Consider the following 17,202-nt stretch of genomic DNA (forward strand, 5'->3'; position numbering starts at 1 on the left):
TGTATTCAACTATCTTTAATGTGGAAAATAGCTGCTTACTTTTATGTCAACACTCAGCATTGAGCATGGGTCTAAGTTTTGTGAATATTCTAGAACAACCCCACTCTGATTAGAAGCAGAAACTGTTAGGATATATTCAACATGGATACCAGAAGATCACATTTCATTTTCTTCACATTTCACAGATGTTTGTATTGGTTATAAAGGCGTTTCTCCAAGATGAACATCCACAATGATCTCAAATAGCTGAACATCCATCAAAGTGAAAGGACTTTCCTTTCAAATAGTTCATTTGGGATGATAGATGACATATCTAGATGTCAATTTCCTGAATAATTATTTTCATCTACGAGTGCAGAACTTCCCCTTATACATGCAACTGCCTCATAGCAGTATATTCTGTTGGACATTATATACATTATTAATTTACATTTTTGCTTTGTAAGTCTTCTGGGGTCCTTTATCTCTTGAAAAATACTATTCTAAAAGAAAAAAATAATTAAAAGTTTTATTTGTCGAGAGCTAGGGAAGATACTGAAGTTTTCAAACACTATTTGTAGTATTTCCTACTTAGTAAGTCTTCTACTTTAAGTCTCCTTGGGGGAAAAAACTAGATCCTAACCACCTCAAACCAGAGGATCTCACAGCTAACTGAACATCTTTTCTCTATGAAAGCCAGCACATACAGAAAGGATGAACTATCCCTGAACTGCAGCGAGGTGGAGGATGTCAGTCTCTGTCAGAGACCAGAGCAAAGCATCCTTTCTGGGGTAGTCCAGCACAACATGCAACAAACTCACAAATGTGCTCAAAGATAAGAAAGTACCCCAGAAACAGAAAATAAAAATAATAATAGGCCACCTGCCACTAGTAATATACAGAATGTATTTGCATTTACAGTATGGAGTGGAAGTCTATTAACTATTTGGAGTATTTAAGTTTACACCCAAGTGCCTCCAGGACAGCAAGGGTCTGGTAAAGGAGAAAAGACTCACAAGAGAGGAATGCAATTCTAAAAATGCCTAGCTACACATACAAAGAAATTCCATGTGTTTGTAACTGTGCATGGAATTCTGCTGTTTTTTTCTAATACCGCTTATTTTGAAAGCATTGCATATTTGAGATAATTTCAGTTTTCTAACTGAACCTTAAACCAACACTTTCAGTTGCCTCACTTCCTTGGAACAACTGCAGTTTCTTATTTCTATTTTCATGCAGCTGAGGGTGTGAAAGCCCTTGTGAAAATGTATACAACCTTTTTTTTTTCTGGATCAACAAGAGTATCTTTGTGATGATTCATTGTACCTCAGTTTTCAACAGAGTCAGAATGATGTATTTACTTCTATTAACTGCCAAAACAAAAGAGAGACTATTTAAGTTACATACTTAGACAAAAATAAACAAAAGGAAACAAATCAAAGTTCTGGTAAGATTATGCAAGAGAAAGAGATAAAATTATTTAACTGAAAACAGAATTTAGAAATATGTTTTCCTTGTACTAACCTCGTAGAAGTCATAAATAATTTACATTAAACTGTGGACAAAACATCATCATCTTCTTGTTGTATAGCGTATGCTGGTATGAAATATATGAGACAATGAAAATCTGAAATTTGAGTCAGTTGTTTAGGCTGGCTGTTCACAAAAATTCCCACTAAATAGAACCCCACATGTCACACAGTTTTGTAGCCTAGTGAGATTAAACATTTACAGCCCAAATTATATTTTAATTAACAATGGTCAGCAAAAAAGAATCCAAGTTGTTCAAAGTAGTGCATAGTGCACACATACTTGAAAGTGTGCCTCCTTACTACTTAAAAACAAACTAAGCAAAGAAAATAAATAATTTAAAGTGAGGATTGATACAGTGTGCTGATAAGAGAACTAACCTGTAAAAGTTTGTAATTTATTAATAGCCTACCATGGAAGATATTCAGGTGTGTGCTGTGTACAGGGCAATTCCACTGCTACACACCTTTGAGCAGTTACCAGAAATATTCTTAAAAAAACCAGACATCTTTAATTATCTGCAGATAACAGACCTGAGAGCTGCAGCTACACACATGTGGAAGTACTCTACTACAAAAAAAATTACTGAAATTTGCAAACAGATGCTATTCCAACATTCTTGAAATTGCACAACACCACCTCAAAATCCAGCTATTCATCTTTATGGGCCACTGAACATTAAAATTTTCCAAATAATACCATTTATAAGAGCACCTGTGCTCTGTAATTTATGTCTTCCAAATGTCTCATTTATTACCTGTAGTTACTAAGCTATTGTTTACTTGCTCTATTTTTTTAGAGGATGTAATTGCAAAGTGAATTTAAAGCACACTTGACTTATCATTCTGCCAAAACCCAAACATGCTTTCCTTTGCTAAAATTGTTCTTCATGTAGCAAATTCAATCAAAATATGTTAATATAAATACCAGATTAAAATTTGTACATATGTAAGAATCTGTAAAATGAGTCCATGGAAATGGAAATTACATCTTGTCAGTAAAAGGCAATACAAGATTTCAGTCCTACCATCAGCAACACTTTATTCCACAAGAGCAACCAGTGAAACTGGGGAAATATTTGCTTTCTATGATCATCTGTAACCAGGTAGGTGTTCCCACAGCTGTCTACAGCTTCTGTCTCACTTTAATCATTTCGCTGATAATTAAAGAGGACAAAAGTCTCTCTTGAAAAGCATCTACATTTTGAATGTATACCAAGATACAAAAGCTTGTGCCTTAAAAAACAACAACTAAATTACACCTCAAATAATCCAGTTCAAAAATTTAATGAAGTCCTCTAAGATCTCTACTACTCTGTAGGTAGATGCTACTACATTACACATCAGGAGTCTTCTGACTTTAACAGGTAAAAGAGATGCTCTACTGCTGCTCAATTCATGTGCTTTGAAGTCAGCTGGGCTAATGATAAAATATTGGCCAAAAGGCAGTGCTGCTTCTAACGACGTAGCAATGTAGGATCTGAATACATGTTATGGATTTGGAGAAGAGCTTACTGCTGTGGGGAAGCTGTTAATGACACATTTGGGGTTTGGTCCTGAAAGTCCTAAGCACAACCACAGCAATTTCAGTGGAAGCTGAGCAGGCTCACTGCCTTTGCAAAAAGGGAAGGGCTTTCTAGAAGACTTTCCTTGCCTCTATTTGTTTAATCCCTAAATGCAGGATTTTTCTATGACACTTCTGTTCTGACATTTTCCTGAGAATAATTTTCCATCCTGGCACATGCTTTAAAGAAAATGTTTGTGTAGTATTACAGGATTGGAGTCCTAGTTCAGATTTCATGGCACTGTAGTTGGGTCACTTGCTTATCATAAAGATATGCCACAGCCATTTTTATAACTAATCTGATAGTGTGTTGCTAAGGCCCATGGACATCATTTGCATAGATATCTCAAGAGAACAGGGTCCTAAAAACTTTTTATATTGTGTAGGCATGTATATGCTGTTGGATACATTTAAGAGCATAGACATACCATTCCTAAATTGCTTTCAAGGCATTTTACTGCAGTAAATATACTTCAGCATATAATACCTGGATAAAAGGAAAAGCAGACTAACCTCTAAATGGCAAGGAAAGAATTACATTTATTACTGAAGGCTCTATGTAGCTCACCCAGAAATATGACTGGATTTCCCACACAACTTATCAAGACCTTCCTGAATTATTGTTCTTTCAAGGGACTTTATTATAAACTTTTGTCATGCATATCATTAATCCTTCTATTTAAATGATGAAGTTTTAATTTGTTGTTTTCCTTAGTCAAATAAAAAATTGGGGCAACTTGAGAAGTAACTGGCTTTGCATGTAGTGAAAGCTGTATCTACTTTTGATCCCCTGTAGTTATTTGATGGTTCAGTTCTGTGGAATATTATCTTTGCTACAGCTCTGACAAAAAAGCACTTAGATATCAATACTTTTATAATATTTCTTTAAAGGCAGGATAGCTCTACTATGGTTTTCTTCCTGATAGTAACAAAAGTGTCCTTCAAGTCTCATTTCAGAATACAAACTTCAGATTTCAGGATCTTCTATTACTGTCTGGCAATATATTACACAATATTTTTTATTCAGGAGAACTTTCTAAGTATAAAAAATTATTTGAAATTATTTTTCCCCGATATGCCTTGAATACTATAGTCCTGAATATGCAACAAGACTGCAGAGTCCCCTACAGGTACTCCCAGTACCTCCAGAACACTCCCACTGCTCTGGATGTTATACTTTCTACCTACTTATATTGCCACCTGCAAACACCAACCCACATTCATAAGCAATTCAGCAGTCAGAATAGCTAAAGAATTTCAAAAATTGATATGGAGCACTGTGTGACTGACCTGTGCAAATCAGAGCCTTGGAGTAGCTGAAAATTCATCACCTAGATAGTGCTACTCACTAAAATAAACAAAACAAAGCAAAATCTCACCCCTCCAACCAACCTTCCACAACCCCAGATAAGAAGGACAAGATGGCAGAAAGCATGTAAGGGAAAGGGCATCCATAAGCAACGTTAAAAAAGGGAAGAAAATGAAAGAGGCATTGGAGACAAATGATAAGTTAAAGGAAATATGATATGTTTTGATAACGTGTCTGCATGTCACTAACAACAGCAGATATTCAGGCAATGTCTTCTTCTTGTCTCCTGGTCTTCAGTTCTAGCTTGACACATCAATCAAAACCTATTTGGAACAATGAAAAAGCATGGATCTGATAAGAATCAGTATGCTTGAAAGGGCTCACCTACTGTGTTTTGCAGTAAACAGTGCCCCTGATTTGATAAATGAAAAAACAGAAGTACTGCATGGCAAAATGCAGCATCAATTGATTAGTGCAAATAATAGGAATAGAGCTTTGTTTCATTCAGTTGCCCATCTTGCATTTTACAGCCTTTACCCTACTCAGGAGCAAAAAGTGAAACAGCAGTCCATCAAAATTAAGAATCTTATGGCAAAATATAAAAATAATTTCATCATAAACACATACGAGTCTTCTTTCAGGCCCTGAACATGAAAAATGAATGAATCCATTTTTGGCTTCCTGAGACTTCACACATCTAAAATAAATAAAAAAATGGGAAGAAATAAAAATCAAGATGGCAAGTAAACTGTGGTTTACATTCTGCATAGGAACAGAAAAATTTTAGAAATACACTGTAATAAAATTTAAAAAATGAATAAATATCCAACTGCAAAGCACAGGTTGCATATCATTTGTACAATACAAACTGTATAGCAGCAGAGACAACCTGGACTTTCATTTGTATTATGTTTGCATCATAAGCTATGATATCTATCCCATTAGTATTTTACATTTCTCTAGACCTCCTAGCATTTTGGGGAAAAAAACTGTTGAGAGAAAAAAATAAACAAATCACCAAAACTTCTTCAATAAATAACATATACATTTTAATCTCTAAATGATGTATCTGGACACAGGCAAAAAACGTTGAGAAAAAAAAAAAACCAAGCACCAAAACTTCAATAAATAATATATACATTTTAATCTCTAAATGATGTATCTGGACACAGGCTGGGGTTGTTATGTCTGCTTGACAGAGATTTAGACTTGCTTGCTGTAGTTGAAGATCTGAGATTAGCGTGGTGATATAGTACACTAAATATACTGCAAATATCTAAGCACAGTATTATTGTCTGCAGCTGAAGGGTCACCTTGGCAAAGTTAAATTGCTCTTGGTATTTATGTAACACTTTTACTGCCTTTCAACAGGATTTTATGCAAGTCAATACCTTTTTAAAAAAGCTAGGCGATGTGCTTCTGCTATTTTTGGCTCTAAATACACACAGAAACAATTTTATGCAACTCTACAGAGGCTAGTTTCATCTTAAAATCATGCATTTGTGATGATTTTTCACTTTTTCCTTCCACTTGATCTGCAGTGGGAGTTAGACTTTAAACTTTTCTGTCTACCCTTGTGATTTTCTAGGGGGTGTTCTGCCATAGCATGACAGAAATATGAAGGAAGACGAAGCATGGAACCACAAAAATCACACTTTTTTCCTCCAAATGTCTCGTGATTCAGAGATACAACTATTGCTATTATGACAGTCCAAACTATGGTGTTACATTCACAACTAGAAATGGTGAGGAAGGCAGTTGGTTCCTTCAGATAGATCTGTCTGTCTGTCTGTCTGTCTGTCTGTCTATCTATCTATCTATCTATCTATCTATCTATCTATCTATCTATCTATCTATCTAATTTCTATATATACAGTATGCATATTTGAAAACATTTTTTTGCTTTTCTCTGTTGGATTAAATGAGCAGCTGATAGAATTCTGACCCAGGGAAGAGGCATCCCTAATCTAACGTTCATTGATTAAAACAGTTTCACAATATTGGCGTCAGCGAAATGACTGAATAATTTTCCTCTTATTAATTTTTCTTCCTAGAACAGCTGTGTCCAAAAACTCATGACAAGTTTGTTGTTGGCAGAGGAACAGATTTTCTTCATGCTGTGTGAGAGTCATTGCTGTTTGCTGTACAAGCACAGAGAAACTGCCATATACAAGCAAAGCAAAACAGATTGTGAAATTTCAGTGCTACTTCAAAGCCAGACTATTTGATCAGAAAGACAATAATACAGAAATCAGTACAGATAAATAAAGACAGTAAGAAACCTAAATACATGTAACCATTGGTATTTTTCATTCTAATTGCACTTAACTGGTCACAGATCTGGGTAACAATGAATAATAATAAAAAATATCTTTCATTTAGACCAGGAATAAAGATCTTGCAATTCAAAAATACAGAATAAGCATCCTATTTGACGCCAGAATAATTTTAGTTTGACCTAGTGACTGAAATTTCAGCCACATTTTCATGGCAAAATTCATGAATTTATAACAAGGGGCTGAATAAGAAATTTTGTATTTTCAAGAAGAAACAGAATGTATATGTTTAAACACATGTAGACTTCACATCAGGAGCTAAAATATAGGAGATGTGACACATAAAAAGTTTTAAGTCTTAAATGAACCCATCATGAACTAAATGCAGCTTCACTGTAAAAGGGAGTAAAGAAACTGAAGGTATTAGGCAATAATCTTTGAAGTACCTCACAGATGTTTAGGGATGGGTGTAGAAGTTTTAGATCCTATTATAAAACCTCAAGATCTATATTTGTATTCCCATAAATACAATTTGTTTTAAAGCCATTCTACAAAATACATGTAATGGCACAGTACTCCTAGGACCCTTTGCATTAAGTGATTAGTGAAATATTAAGCAAGTAGTTGTCATTATAAAATCTTAAATGAATGAGGAAAATGAAATAAAAATGTAGGACTATAATCAGGAGACCATAAGTTTTAATATCTCTACCTTTCAAACCTTTCCATTGTTCTTGATTCTGTGCTTAATGATTCCTCTGGTAAATATGAAAAATGAAAGGCAGTCTAAACTCAGATTTCATTAAGATAGTGAAAATTTTCATTATAAACAGCTGGCAGGGTTTACAAGGGATAGAGGCAGTGTTTACTAACATGTTTATTTCAACACTGTTTGTTTAATCACATTTTTCCTAGTAACTTTGGCCTAAGTTTTTTGGCTTGACACTTGATGTGTCCTTTTTCTTCACTGTTTTTGGCTGTTGCCTGGATTACATGCCAGTGTGTAATCTGCCAGGGCTGCACTGAATTCAGTGTTGATATATTGGCTTGACAGGGAAAGACATTTCCATGCAGGCTTTTAAAAATAAAAACTGCATCATTCCATGTGTTTAGAAAGAGCTTGACTCACCTATTTGAATAATAGGTAGTAATGGGGTGGACAGCAAAGTCAGGTGGCACTAGGAGTAGTCAGCAATGACGATACAATATCAGATGCTAAATTATTCCCTAAGGGAATTTACTGTAAAATCTTATCTGTTCAAATCTTTAATATCTAAAAACCAAAATATGGTTAAGGTTAATAGAGAATAAGGGATGGTTAGAATTCTGTCTAGCTGATTGGACTTCAGAGTTACTTAGTAATTTTTTCCATTTGTTTTTTTTTCCATAATGAATGTCCATGTACTAACAGGCAAAATCTGGACTTCTGTTACACTGGGTATCAGCATGCAAAATAGGAAAGGTCTGATTTACATGCCTATAGCTCCTTTTTTGCTGAATTTCTGCTACTGAGGTCATGGATGAAAGCATTGTGTAGGAATTTTTATACAAGGGGTAAAATGGTAGAATACATTTTCAAGGTGCATACATCAAAAATTGTATAGATAATTTTTGTGGCAAATACTATTCCAGGTGAGACAAGATGTCCACAGGGGTTTCTTCTGTCCTTAATGTGTATGAGGATATTAAAAATTCACAGCATAAAGCAACTATCAGTGATTCCAAAATATGGCATCAGAGAGTGAGTGGCTTTTTAGTGGCTTGCTTATGAACACTTATGTCTAATGCCAGAATAAAGTTAGCTCACTTTATATGGATCATTTCACTTCAGATTTCTTCTAATTATTATTTGCTTAGCAGTAACTCTAGATGTCTTTTTAAAATTTATCTGTCACTGAAACACAAAGAAAAGGAAATAGAATTAATCAGGTTTGAAAACATACCGTTTTGTTGAATACTCAAACATATAATAAATATTATTACTAGATAAAAAAACTTGTTAGTAAGTTTTTATAAGTCAGTTACTTTTATTAGATTATATTTAATCCTGTAATTTCACATTCCCTTATTAATAGCTATATTTTTAGATCATTTTTTCTTTTAGAGTGGGCAAGTTCAAGTACCTAGTACTTTGTAGATGCAAAGCTCAAGGATTGCTAGAGATATGGGTATATGCTCTTGCAAATATATGTATATATAAACTACGTGTATAAATACACCTACTGCTTCGTTTTCCCACCACTTCTGTAAAAGAGGCACCCTTCTTGTAGGAAAAGGAACTTTCTTTTCTATAACTATTAAGATACTTGGCATCTTCAGCTGTGTGTGGGAGGTTGATGTTATAATACTTAAGAAACTGAAACCACCTAATAAACACATTCATTCAACAACACTCTTCATTTCCTACAGCCATCATAAAGGAAAAAGCAATTATCCACGGGATAATGAACACTGTGTAACATTATTTACACTCAGAGCAGCAATAATACACATCAGAATACATTTATAGGCAATTACAGTCTTCCCAAACGAATGAAACAGCTATTGAAGTTACAGTCACAGACATGGACATCCCTATTTCCAGGAAGACAAAGCCAAAGATGCTCAACCCTGGATGAGGTACAGACCCTAGGAAGAGCAGCTTGGTGAATCTGGAGCCCTTCTGAACCATGACCTGAATTCCATAAACGGGGTCACTTGGAGAAGTGCTTTTCCTTTTGAGGCTTTGACTTTTCTTCTGCAATTCTGCTTGAAAAGAGGCTTTTTTATTGATTTAAATCTGGTAAAGGAAACTTTTAAAAAAAATCCCTCTACTTGCCTGTGTGAAAAATGCCTATTTTATGATTGGCTTTTCGCAAATATTAAAATGAATATTATATGTGCTGTGTTAGAAAGTAATGCTGTATTAATTTTCTTAAGTAATGTGTTAAATATAGTTTTAGGTTATAACATAATGTTAAAATAGAAACTATGCTAAATAGGGTACTTTTTTCAAGAGAGGACTTGCACTGAGATAGCAGCCACAGGACACCTGAATCTTTCAGAGAAAGAGAATTTATTGCTCCATTATCAGAACAAACAAACTTCTTCCTGCCTCGCTCAGCCATGAAGATGCCGTCAGGATTCAGAGGAAGAAATTCACACTGACCAGACAGAATCCTGTGTTTGAATGGAATTTATGCACTATGTATGAGGTGTATGAATATGCAACAGGCTGTTGCTTTTAAGGGTTAATCCTCTGTTAACGTGGGTCCTTTTTCGGGCTTCTGTTTCCCAGAAAAGGTACCCAGACTGTCTGTAACTCTTTGTTTTTATTGTCTCGTATTGTCCTAATCCAAATTGTTCAAATTATTATTACTCTAATTATATTGCTATTTTTATAACCATTTTATTATTATTAAACTTTTAAAAATTTAAAAACAAGTGATTGGCGTTTTTCACACCTGTTTATTTAAGTCCCTTCTAAACAGTTGCACTTATAAAAAATTACCTGGCAATATAATAACATGACAACAGATCCACCAACAGAGATACAGACTATTGTCTTTCAAAAAATATGAGAGAAAAAGGACTTAGTAAACAATTTATAAATTACCTCCAAATATGTAATGATTAAATATTTAATAGTAACTAATTATATTACTCCACTGCTTCAAATACTCAATTTTAGCATCATCCAAATAACCTTCAAGGATCTGAACCAAAATACACTTGATGTTAGAAGTTTTTTGTTGCAAATGAATGTCTGCTTCTCCATTATATGAGAGCACATTCCTACAGACTAAATGACATTTAATTTACTATTTTTTATTTTGCATTTTATCTATTATTGTTTCTGCACAAAATAATAAATGTAGAAAAAGGGGGAGATTAATAATTTTGGAAGATGATGGGATTCCAGGTGTAAGGCAGTAAGTAGTATTTTACATTGCTCAGGGCTAAACTGAACTTAAATGGCTTGGATTTAATCACTAGTTCATTCCTCAATTCTTATGCCTTATGATTCAATGCAATACTTCTAATCAAATTACTAGAAAACTCCTAATACGGGCCAAAATGCTCAATGAGTATTTTTTAAATGAATATTTTCCAAACCACATCTTTGCTCAAATCAAAGAAAAGGATCTTAACTGTTTTCACATAAAACAATTTTAACTTTCTCTAATGTTTCCCACTTGGCTGCCTATACACACATCAAGGCAAACTTTCTAAGATTAATAATACATATTTTATAAAGGATACATGCATTAATAATTTTCAAATAAATCTTCAATATATCTGTGGTTAGCAAAATTCCCTTGGGAGTACTTTCAAAATTACACACTATTTTGTAAACCACTTTAAATTATCTGTTAGCTCCTCTGCACATTTTCTGTGTTCATTTACACAGAACATCCATAGAAAAAATTTCTAATGTTAAAAAAAAAGGAAATGGGGTTACTAATGTGCAACTGCAAAGACACATAAATTCAGTCTTATTGTCATTGCTCACATGCACATATTTTTTAACAGAACATGTAACAAACACATCACCTAGGAAAGCCAAAAGATGAAAAATATATTACTATTTTTCTGCTAATGCAACTTCAACTAAAATTAGAAATAGTGCACATTTACCAATCATCTCTGCTGTCACCAGGGAAAAAAAAAAGAAAAACTTTTGAAAAATCATTTGATGTGAGTAGGTGAGGAAAGATCTGTCTAAAATAATTACATCTGAAAAGTAATTAAGGGCTCTTCTCTGTTTCTGATAGAGAAAAAGCTTGTCCAGAAATCTGCTGAGCATCACAGCAAGCCTGAGGCTGCTCTAGTTTGGGGTCCTGGCTTTAGACTGAAGCAAAATTAGGTAAACTGGATGTATGCTGTAAATGCTAATCCACAGCTCCATGTGAGACCATTCACCATACCTAACAAAACATTTCTTAAGAAATTTAAATTTTGTATATATGTATACCTTCTCAACCACTGTCAAGCTGTAATCCACAGTATTTTGAGACATATTATGTAATAGAGTATGGGAGACTTTATTGAAACATCTGAGGGGTAAAGAGTTAATTAAAAAAGGGTATTTGGAGTGAGAATATGGAATAATTTTAATTTACAGGCAAACAGATCTGCAGTTAACAGCCACAAAAAGTGCAGCAGTTAACAATTAACAGCTACCTCTTTAACCCATTAGCACATTGCTAATTTCAGAGTTGAACCCTGGAGTAACGGGCTACTTACACTCTGCAACAAGGAGGAGTGAGGTCAAATAGTTAATGAAATTTAAATAAAGATCATGCCACTAAAACTTGAAGGAAAAGGAAATTGTGTGTATATGTGTAACAGACTAAATAAGAGATACCAGGTACTTATTTCCATTTCCCTTGATTGTATTCAGTTGAAGAAAAAAAAAACCCTCTAAAGCTAATTCACTATCAATATAATGTACTAATAATGAAGACTTCTGTAGAGTAAGTAATAAACCCAAAGAGCTTTAGGTTTCAATTTCATAGTCTCTGGTGTTAAACATTTTTCCAGCATGTATTCAAATTTTATTAAAAATTAGGAACAGAAGAAAAAGGGCTGTAGGAAAAGTTCTGTGGAATGAGGCAACAGGAAAAACATAATCTAATGTAAATTTCAGAAATAAAAGACATGAGCAGGAGTTGCCATACCCTTGTGAACCACCATTAACATTAATACAGGATTATAGCTGCCATCTAGATGATCATAATGAGAATAAAACTCTATTAGCCCAAAGGCAGCTATGAAAAGCAGAATAGGAGAGACTTACACAAATAAATAAGTCATGCATGCATTTGCAGTTAAATTACCTTCTATTTATTTAAAAACAAAATTCTTTCCCCATTAGCCTTACAGACACTCACAGCACCTGACATTTCTGAGGTAAGTATCATAGGAGACATGTATTCCTTTTTCTTTGAAATTAAATCCTAAAGCAATGGATAGCGTCGGTTTTCAATGCCATTTTATTCTTCCCGTATTTATGCATTAGGAAAGGCTTATATGATTGCATGTCATTACTGCACAGTATAGAATGTGTCTGACTCTACATTCAGTAATTGCCTTTTTTTTCTTTTTAATTACAGTTTTCTAATCCCCTGGTTAAACACAACGATCTACAGGTCACTGAAACTGCAGGTTTTGGTGGCATCATTACCTGTGGCAAAAGTGAAGCAGGAGGCAACAGAAGTCAGTAAGTTCTGAGGTACCAGCAACTGACTCCTAAGACCTAAATGGAGCACAAATCCATACACTGCCCTCAATACTCCTGCTGGTCACTTATAGCTGGCCATAGACAGAAACACAGGAAAACTGAGGTAGGAAAGGACCTCTAAGATGAAGTCAAACCACCACCTAATACTGCAAGGTCCACCACCAAACCATGTCCCCAAGCACCATATCTAGATGTTTCTTATATATATCTAATGCAAAACCACATATATAATATTTTGTGCCTGTTAGATTTTACTTCTGATAAAGTTATGAGGTCACATGTTATTTTTAGCCCCAACTGTGAGCATACAACTATTTTCGAATAAGAACCCGAATTACAGAATTACTGAATCACAGAATTAACTAGATTGGAAAAGACCTTTGAGATCATCAGGTCCCATTCCATTCAGCCTGTATTCTCTCCATTGATACAAGGAATCTGATGTGGCATTCATAGGTTGTCTTTCAACCTATGCTATGTACAATATGGGAATGGGTGCTATTGTTTACTGCTTGAAATTCAAGTGCATTTTCACTCTTAGAATAGTGCAGTTCACAAAATACACAAAGCCTGCAGGGTGTTTATAAACAAGAAATTAATTTGGGGAATATATGGAACAATGTTTTTGCATTTGGAAAAAACACTATGGAACAAGCTATCCCATATTTTGGTATCATTGTGTTCCCCATGATTTTTGTATTGAAGCTCAGTACTGGAAACAGAATTTCCTTGATTATTAAAGAAAATCAATTGATTTTGGTTTGCCAATAATTTTCCACAGTGCTGTTAAAGCTCATTTTGTTGTATTTGGAGTACAGGTATCTTTACACAGCACAGCCAAAGATATTATTACAGTTTTTGGTTTGTTTAAGGCGTAATGTTAACCTTTTACAGAAAGAGGAATTAATAAAAAGGGAGTAAGAATGCAATCTCTCCACTAGCTCCACATAAATTCACAGAGTTTTTTTGTCATGCCAAGACTAAGTGCAGAAAATGCATCACTAGGTCTTCAGTAGCAGTGCTTTGATTCTCTGACTACCCCAACCACACTCCCCAGGGCTGGCAGCCCAGTCAGTGTTATGATTTCCATCCATAAACTACATTCTTTAAGTATCCAGGTCCTCAGGCATTCACCTGGAGGATAAAAAGGAAAGCAGAGTTGCAGTCCTCTCTGTTCTCATTTTTCTCTTTCATCACCACCTCTGCAATGGGAATGAGGCAAGAAAAGTGCTACAACAAAAGATCCAACTCTTAGCTAGTCTGGTAGCATTTTCCACTGGCAGAACATGGAATAGTTATTGACATTACAGTGCAAAAGAAAGTATATAATAAAAGCAATAGTCAATAATACCGAAAGATAAAAATCTCATGGTTAAGGATTAATGATCTGCTTTCTGGTTATGCTTGATTTTAGTTGTGTCATTGAGCTTGTATGCACAGAGCCCTAAATCCATTTGTCAATGTGTACTTTTGGCACCAGTGTTAAGACAGGTACATGTCAGGAAAAATGGCTTTGAATTGAAATATTAGTGCCAATTAACATAGTAAATTCTGGGTTTTATATTCTTATTCTGCAAATATTAATTTATTGAAGACATGTCAAAAAGCAGACCTCAGACTTATACTGTTTTTGATCACTTTAAGATTACTTTTCCTTGATTTAAATGTAATAATTTCTCATTACTACACAATTTTCCAGATTAATGAACTATCCAGAACAACAACTTTATTTTGCACTGATTCAGGCGCTTAATAATGCCCTGCTTTGCACACGTTCTTTAAACCTAATTTATTCTTTTTCATATCACACTCTCCAGAAAAAACAAAATGCCCAAGTACTTTCTTTTCAAGAAATGTGGCAACTTGCTTTCTTGTTATCCTTTCTACACCAGGTTCTCATGCTAAATATCTGTAACAAGCTCTCAGGTATCATGGTTACCAATAATGAATACAAATATACAACCCACTTATTTGGAATTTTTTTTTTTTTTTAATGAGGAAGCAACCCCATCCCAGGGATAATTGCCCCCAAGTGGTATAGCTGTCATACACTGTATGATTTATCCTTCCATGGGTTTAAAGTAAGTTTGCCATTTTAGAAAGTAATTTTTGGGCTGGATGAGAATATCTTAAGATATTTACCAGACAAATTATCATTTGTTGCCTGAAGGTGAAAGTGCTGCTTATCAGACATGACAAGACGTGTAAGTGCTGCTCATCTTAAGTTCCCACTTTTATGCATGATAACACATTTAATTAATCACATACATTTATATTCCCCCCAAATACTAGCCTGCTGTATCAAAATATTTATGCAAATCTAATAATAGTGTAAAAGAGAGCTATGCATCTTTATTTAAGAGTGAATTGGTGTTTGTCAAAGGGAAAAAAAAGCCAAGGAGAAGATATATAAGAAAGGGTGTCATAATAAAAAAACACATATACAGCTCAAGTGCAGAGAGTGACTGACTATGATTCTTTACCAACTTTTTTCACAGTAGCAGATTCCATTAGTTTTATAATCACAGACAATACACAGATCTTTATGAATGAGGTGTCAATGTGTGGAAGAAGAGGTTTGCACACCATTATTCTTTCAGACATTTTCATGGCATATGCCAAGTGCAGAGAAAGATGAGAACTGCCTATTAAGAAGCAGATTAACTTGGTCAAGCACTTCTGGATGCAGAGGCTGGTTTCTCAAAAGGCTAAAGCACAGAAGTACTGACACATTTTACCAAGTACATTAAACACAAAATCTATTATGATAATTGAAAAAAAAAAAAGAAGGAAGAGTACTCTGTATTTCGGTCAAATAACAAAAATCTAATTCTAATCTTTATTCTGTATTCTCATGTCCCTATGTGTAACCCCAAATTCTCCAAAGGCTCTGACCCTAGACCAATGTTAAACAAGCTGTCTAGCTGGCCCTTAGCCTTCAGTACTTCTCTCATGACACAGGCATGAACACTTCCAACCTGGAGAAAAGGACAATAAGGGCAAGATAAACAATTCTACAGCCACATTAATGAGGAACAACATGCTCCTGAGATCCCAGAGTGCTGCTCAGCTTGCACCACCTACAAAAGAAAAGTCTGCCATCCTGTAGAGCACAGATCCAGTGAGCTTAATCTAAATGAACACTATCATACCCATGTGCTGCTAATAATTAATACAGCGCTTTTTTTCCAGAGGTAATATTTTTTGGGAATGATGGTTTCTTCCTGCAAAACAGTTATTAATAAACCAAAAATAATAATTTTAAGAGAAGTGATGTAATATCCAGTTTTATAATTATATTCTGCTTTCTGAAATTGTATTTTAATTACACACAGAAAGATTACTAATTTTGGCTTCAGCCTATGCACTAACAGTAAATACCAACAGCTGCCATATATAAATTGCAAATGGCTATGAGTTAGCAATTCCTATTTTTATTTCAGTTTTGTAATGAAAGGAGGACATTGAAGTGTCCTTCAGTCATTCTTCTGTAACACTTCCTTTTCACTGAAATTACAGATTTCTTCTAGATCTGTCTATTCAATCAGTCAAATTCAGGAGCAAAATGCAACACTGGAGATGAAAATTACTAGGACAGTTGTTAATCAGTGTGAATCCTGGCTGTATTATAATGTTTGAATTTATTGACTCATACCAGTTTTCATCTTTTTCTTTCCTCATGCTTTCTCTGAAACTGCCCTTGTCATCTTGCAAGACTGGAATATTCCCTATTCCCTATTGTCAAGTTAATTGATCCATTTTGGCAATTTTGATTTGGGTGTCCCAGATTATTTTATGGTTTTTGATATAATTTTTTTTCCACTGAAAGAAACCATGATAAGCAATGCCATATTACTGTTTAGTGCTGTATTACCACAAACTCACTTTCAGTGCTTGACAGGTAAATGATCCTATGAATCAGCACCCTCATTTATTTTAAATGCAAATCCATCTTCACTGTAGATTTGTCATGCAGACATGATCCATTTACCAAGTGATAAAATTTTGTTACTTAGTAAAATGCAGCTGCTTCCTAACTACAAAACCAATTTACTGGCATCAGAAACAGTCTTAGAATTATCTTCAAAATTTGTCGTAATCTTCCAATGAATTTGAAATCCTCCTTAGTTTCAGTTTGATGGTCTTACAGGACAAACTTTCAAAGGTGTTAAAATAAAACCCCAATCAAGAGTGAAGTCATACCTTGGTGCTTGTCACTTGAAATGGGACTTTGGAGCCCTTTGAGGAAGTAGTCAGCTTCCCAGCTGGTTTTGGAGGGATTAGGTTCATGGTGGGAGGCTGGTGGCGCAGAACAGAAGACA

The 17,202-nt window shown here is 34.6% G+C and overlaps 1 protein-coding gene across 1 annotated transcript in view; it reads right to left on the reverse strand.

Moving 5' to 3' along the window:
* The window catches only part of LUZP2 (leucine zipper protein 2), a 151,178-nt gene that overhangs the window by 14,268 nt on the left and 119,708 nt on the right, over window positions 1–17,202 (reverse strand). Inside the window, exon 9 of the mRNA XM_030950207.1 lies at window positions 17,084–17,202. This exon is cut by the window's right edge and continues 43 nt beyond it. Coding sequence (XP_030806067.1) covers window positions 17,084–17,202 — 119 coding nt within the window. The remainder of the gene's footprint in view (window positions 1–17,083) is intronic.

Source organism: Camarhynchus parvulus, chromosome 5, assembly GCF_901933205.1.
Source record: "Camarhynchus parvulus chromosome 5, STF_HiC, whole genome shotgun sequence".
Taxonomy (NCBI): domain Eukaryota; kingdom Metazoa; phylum Chordata; class Aves; order Passeriformes; family Thraupidae; genus Camarhynchus; species Camarhynchus parvulus.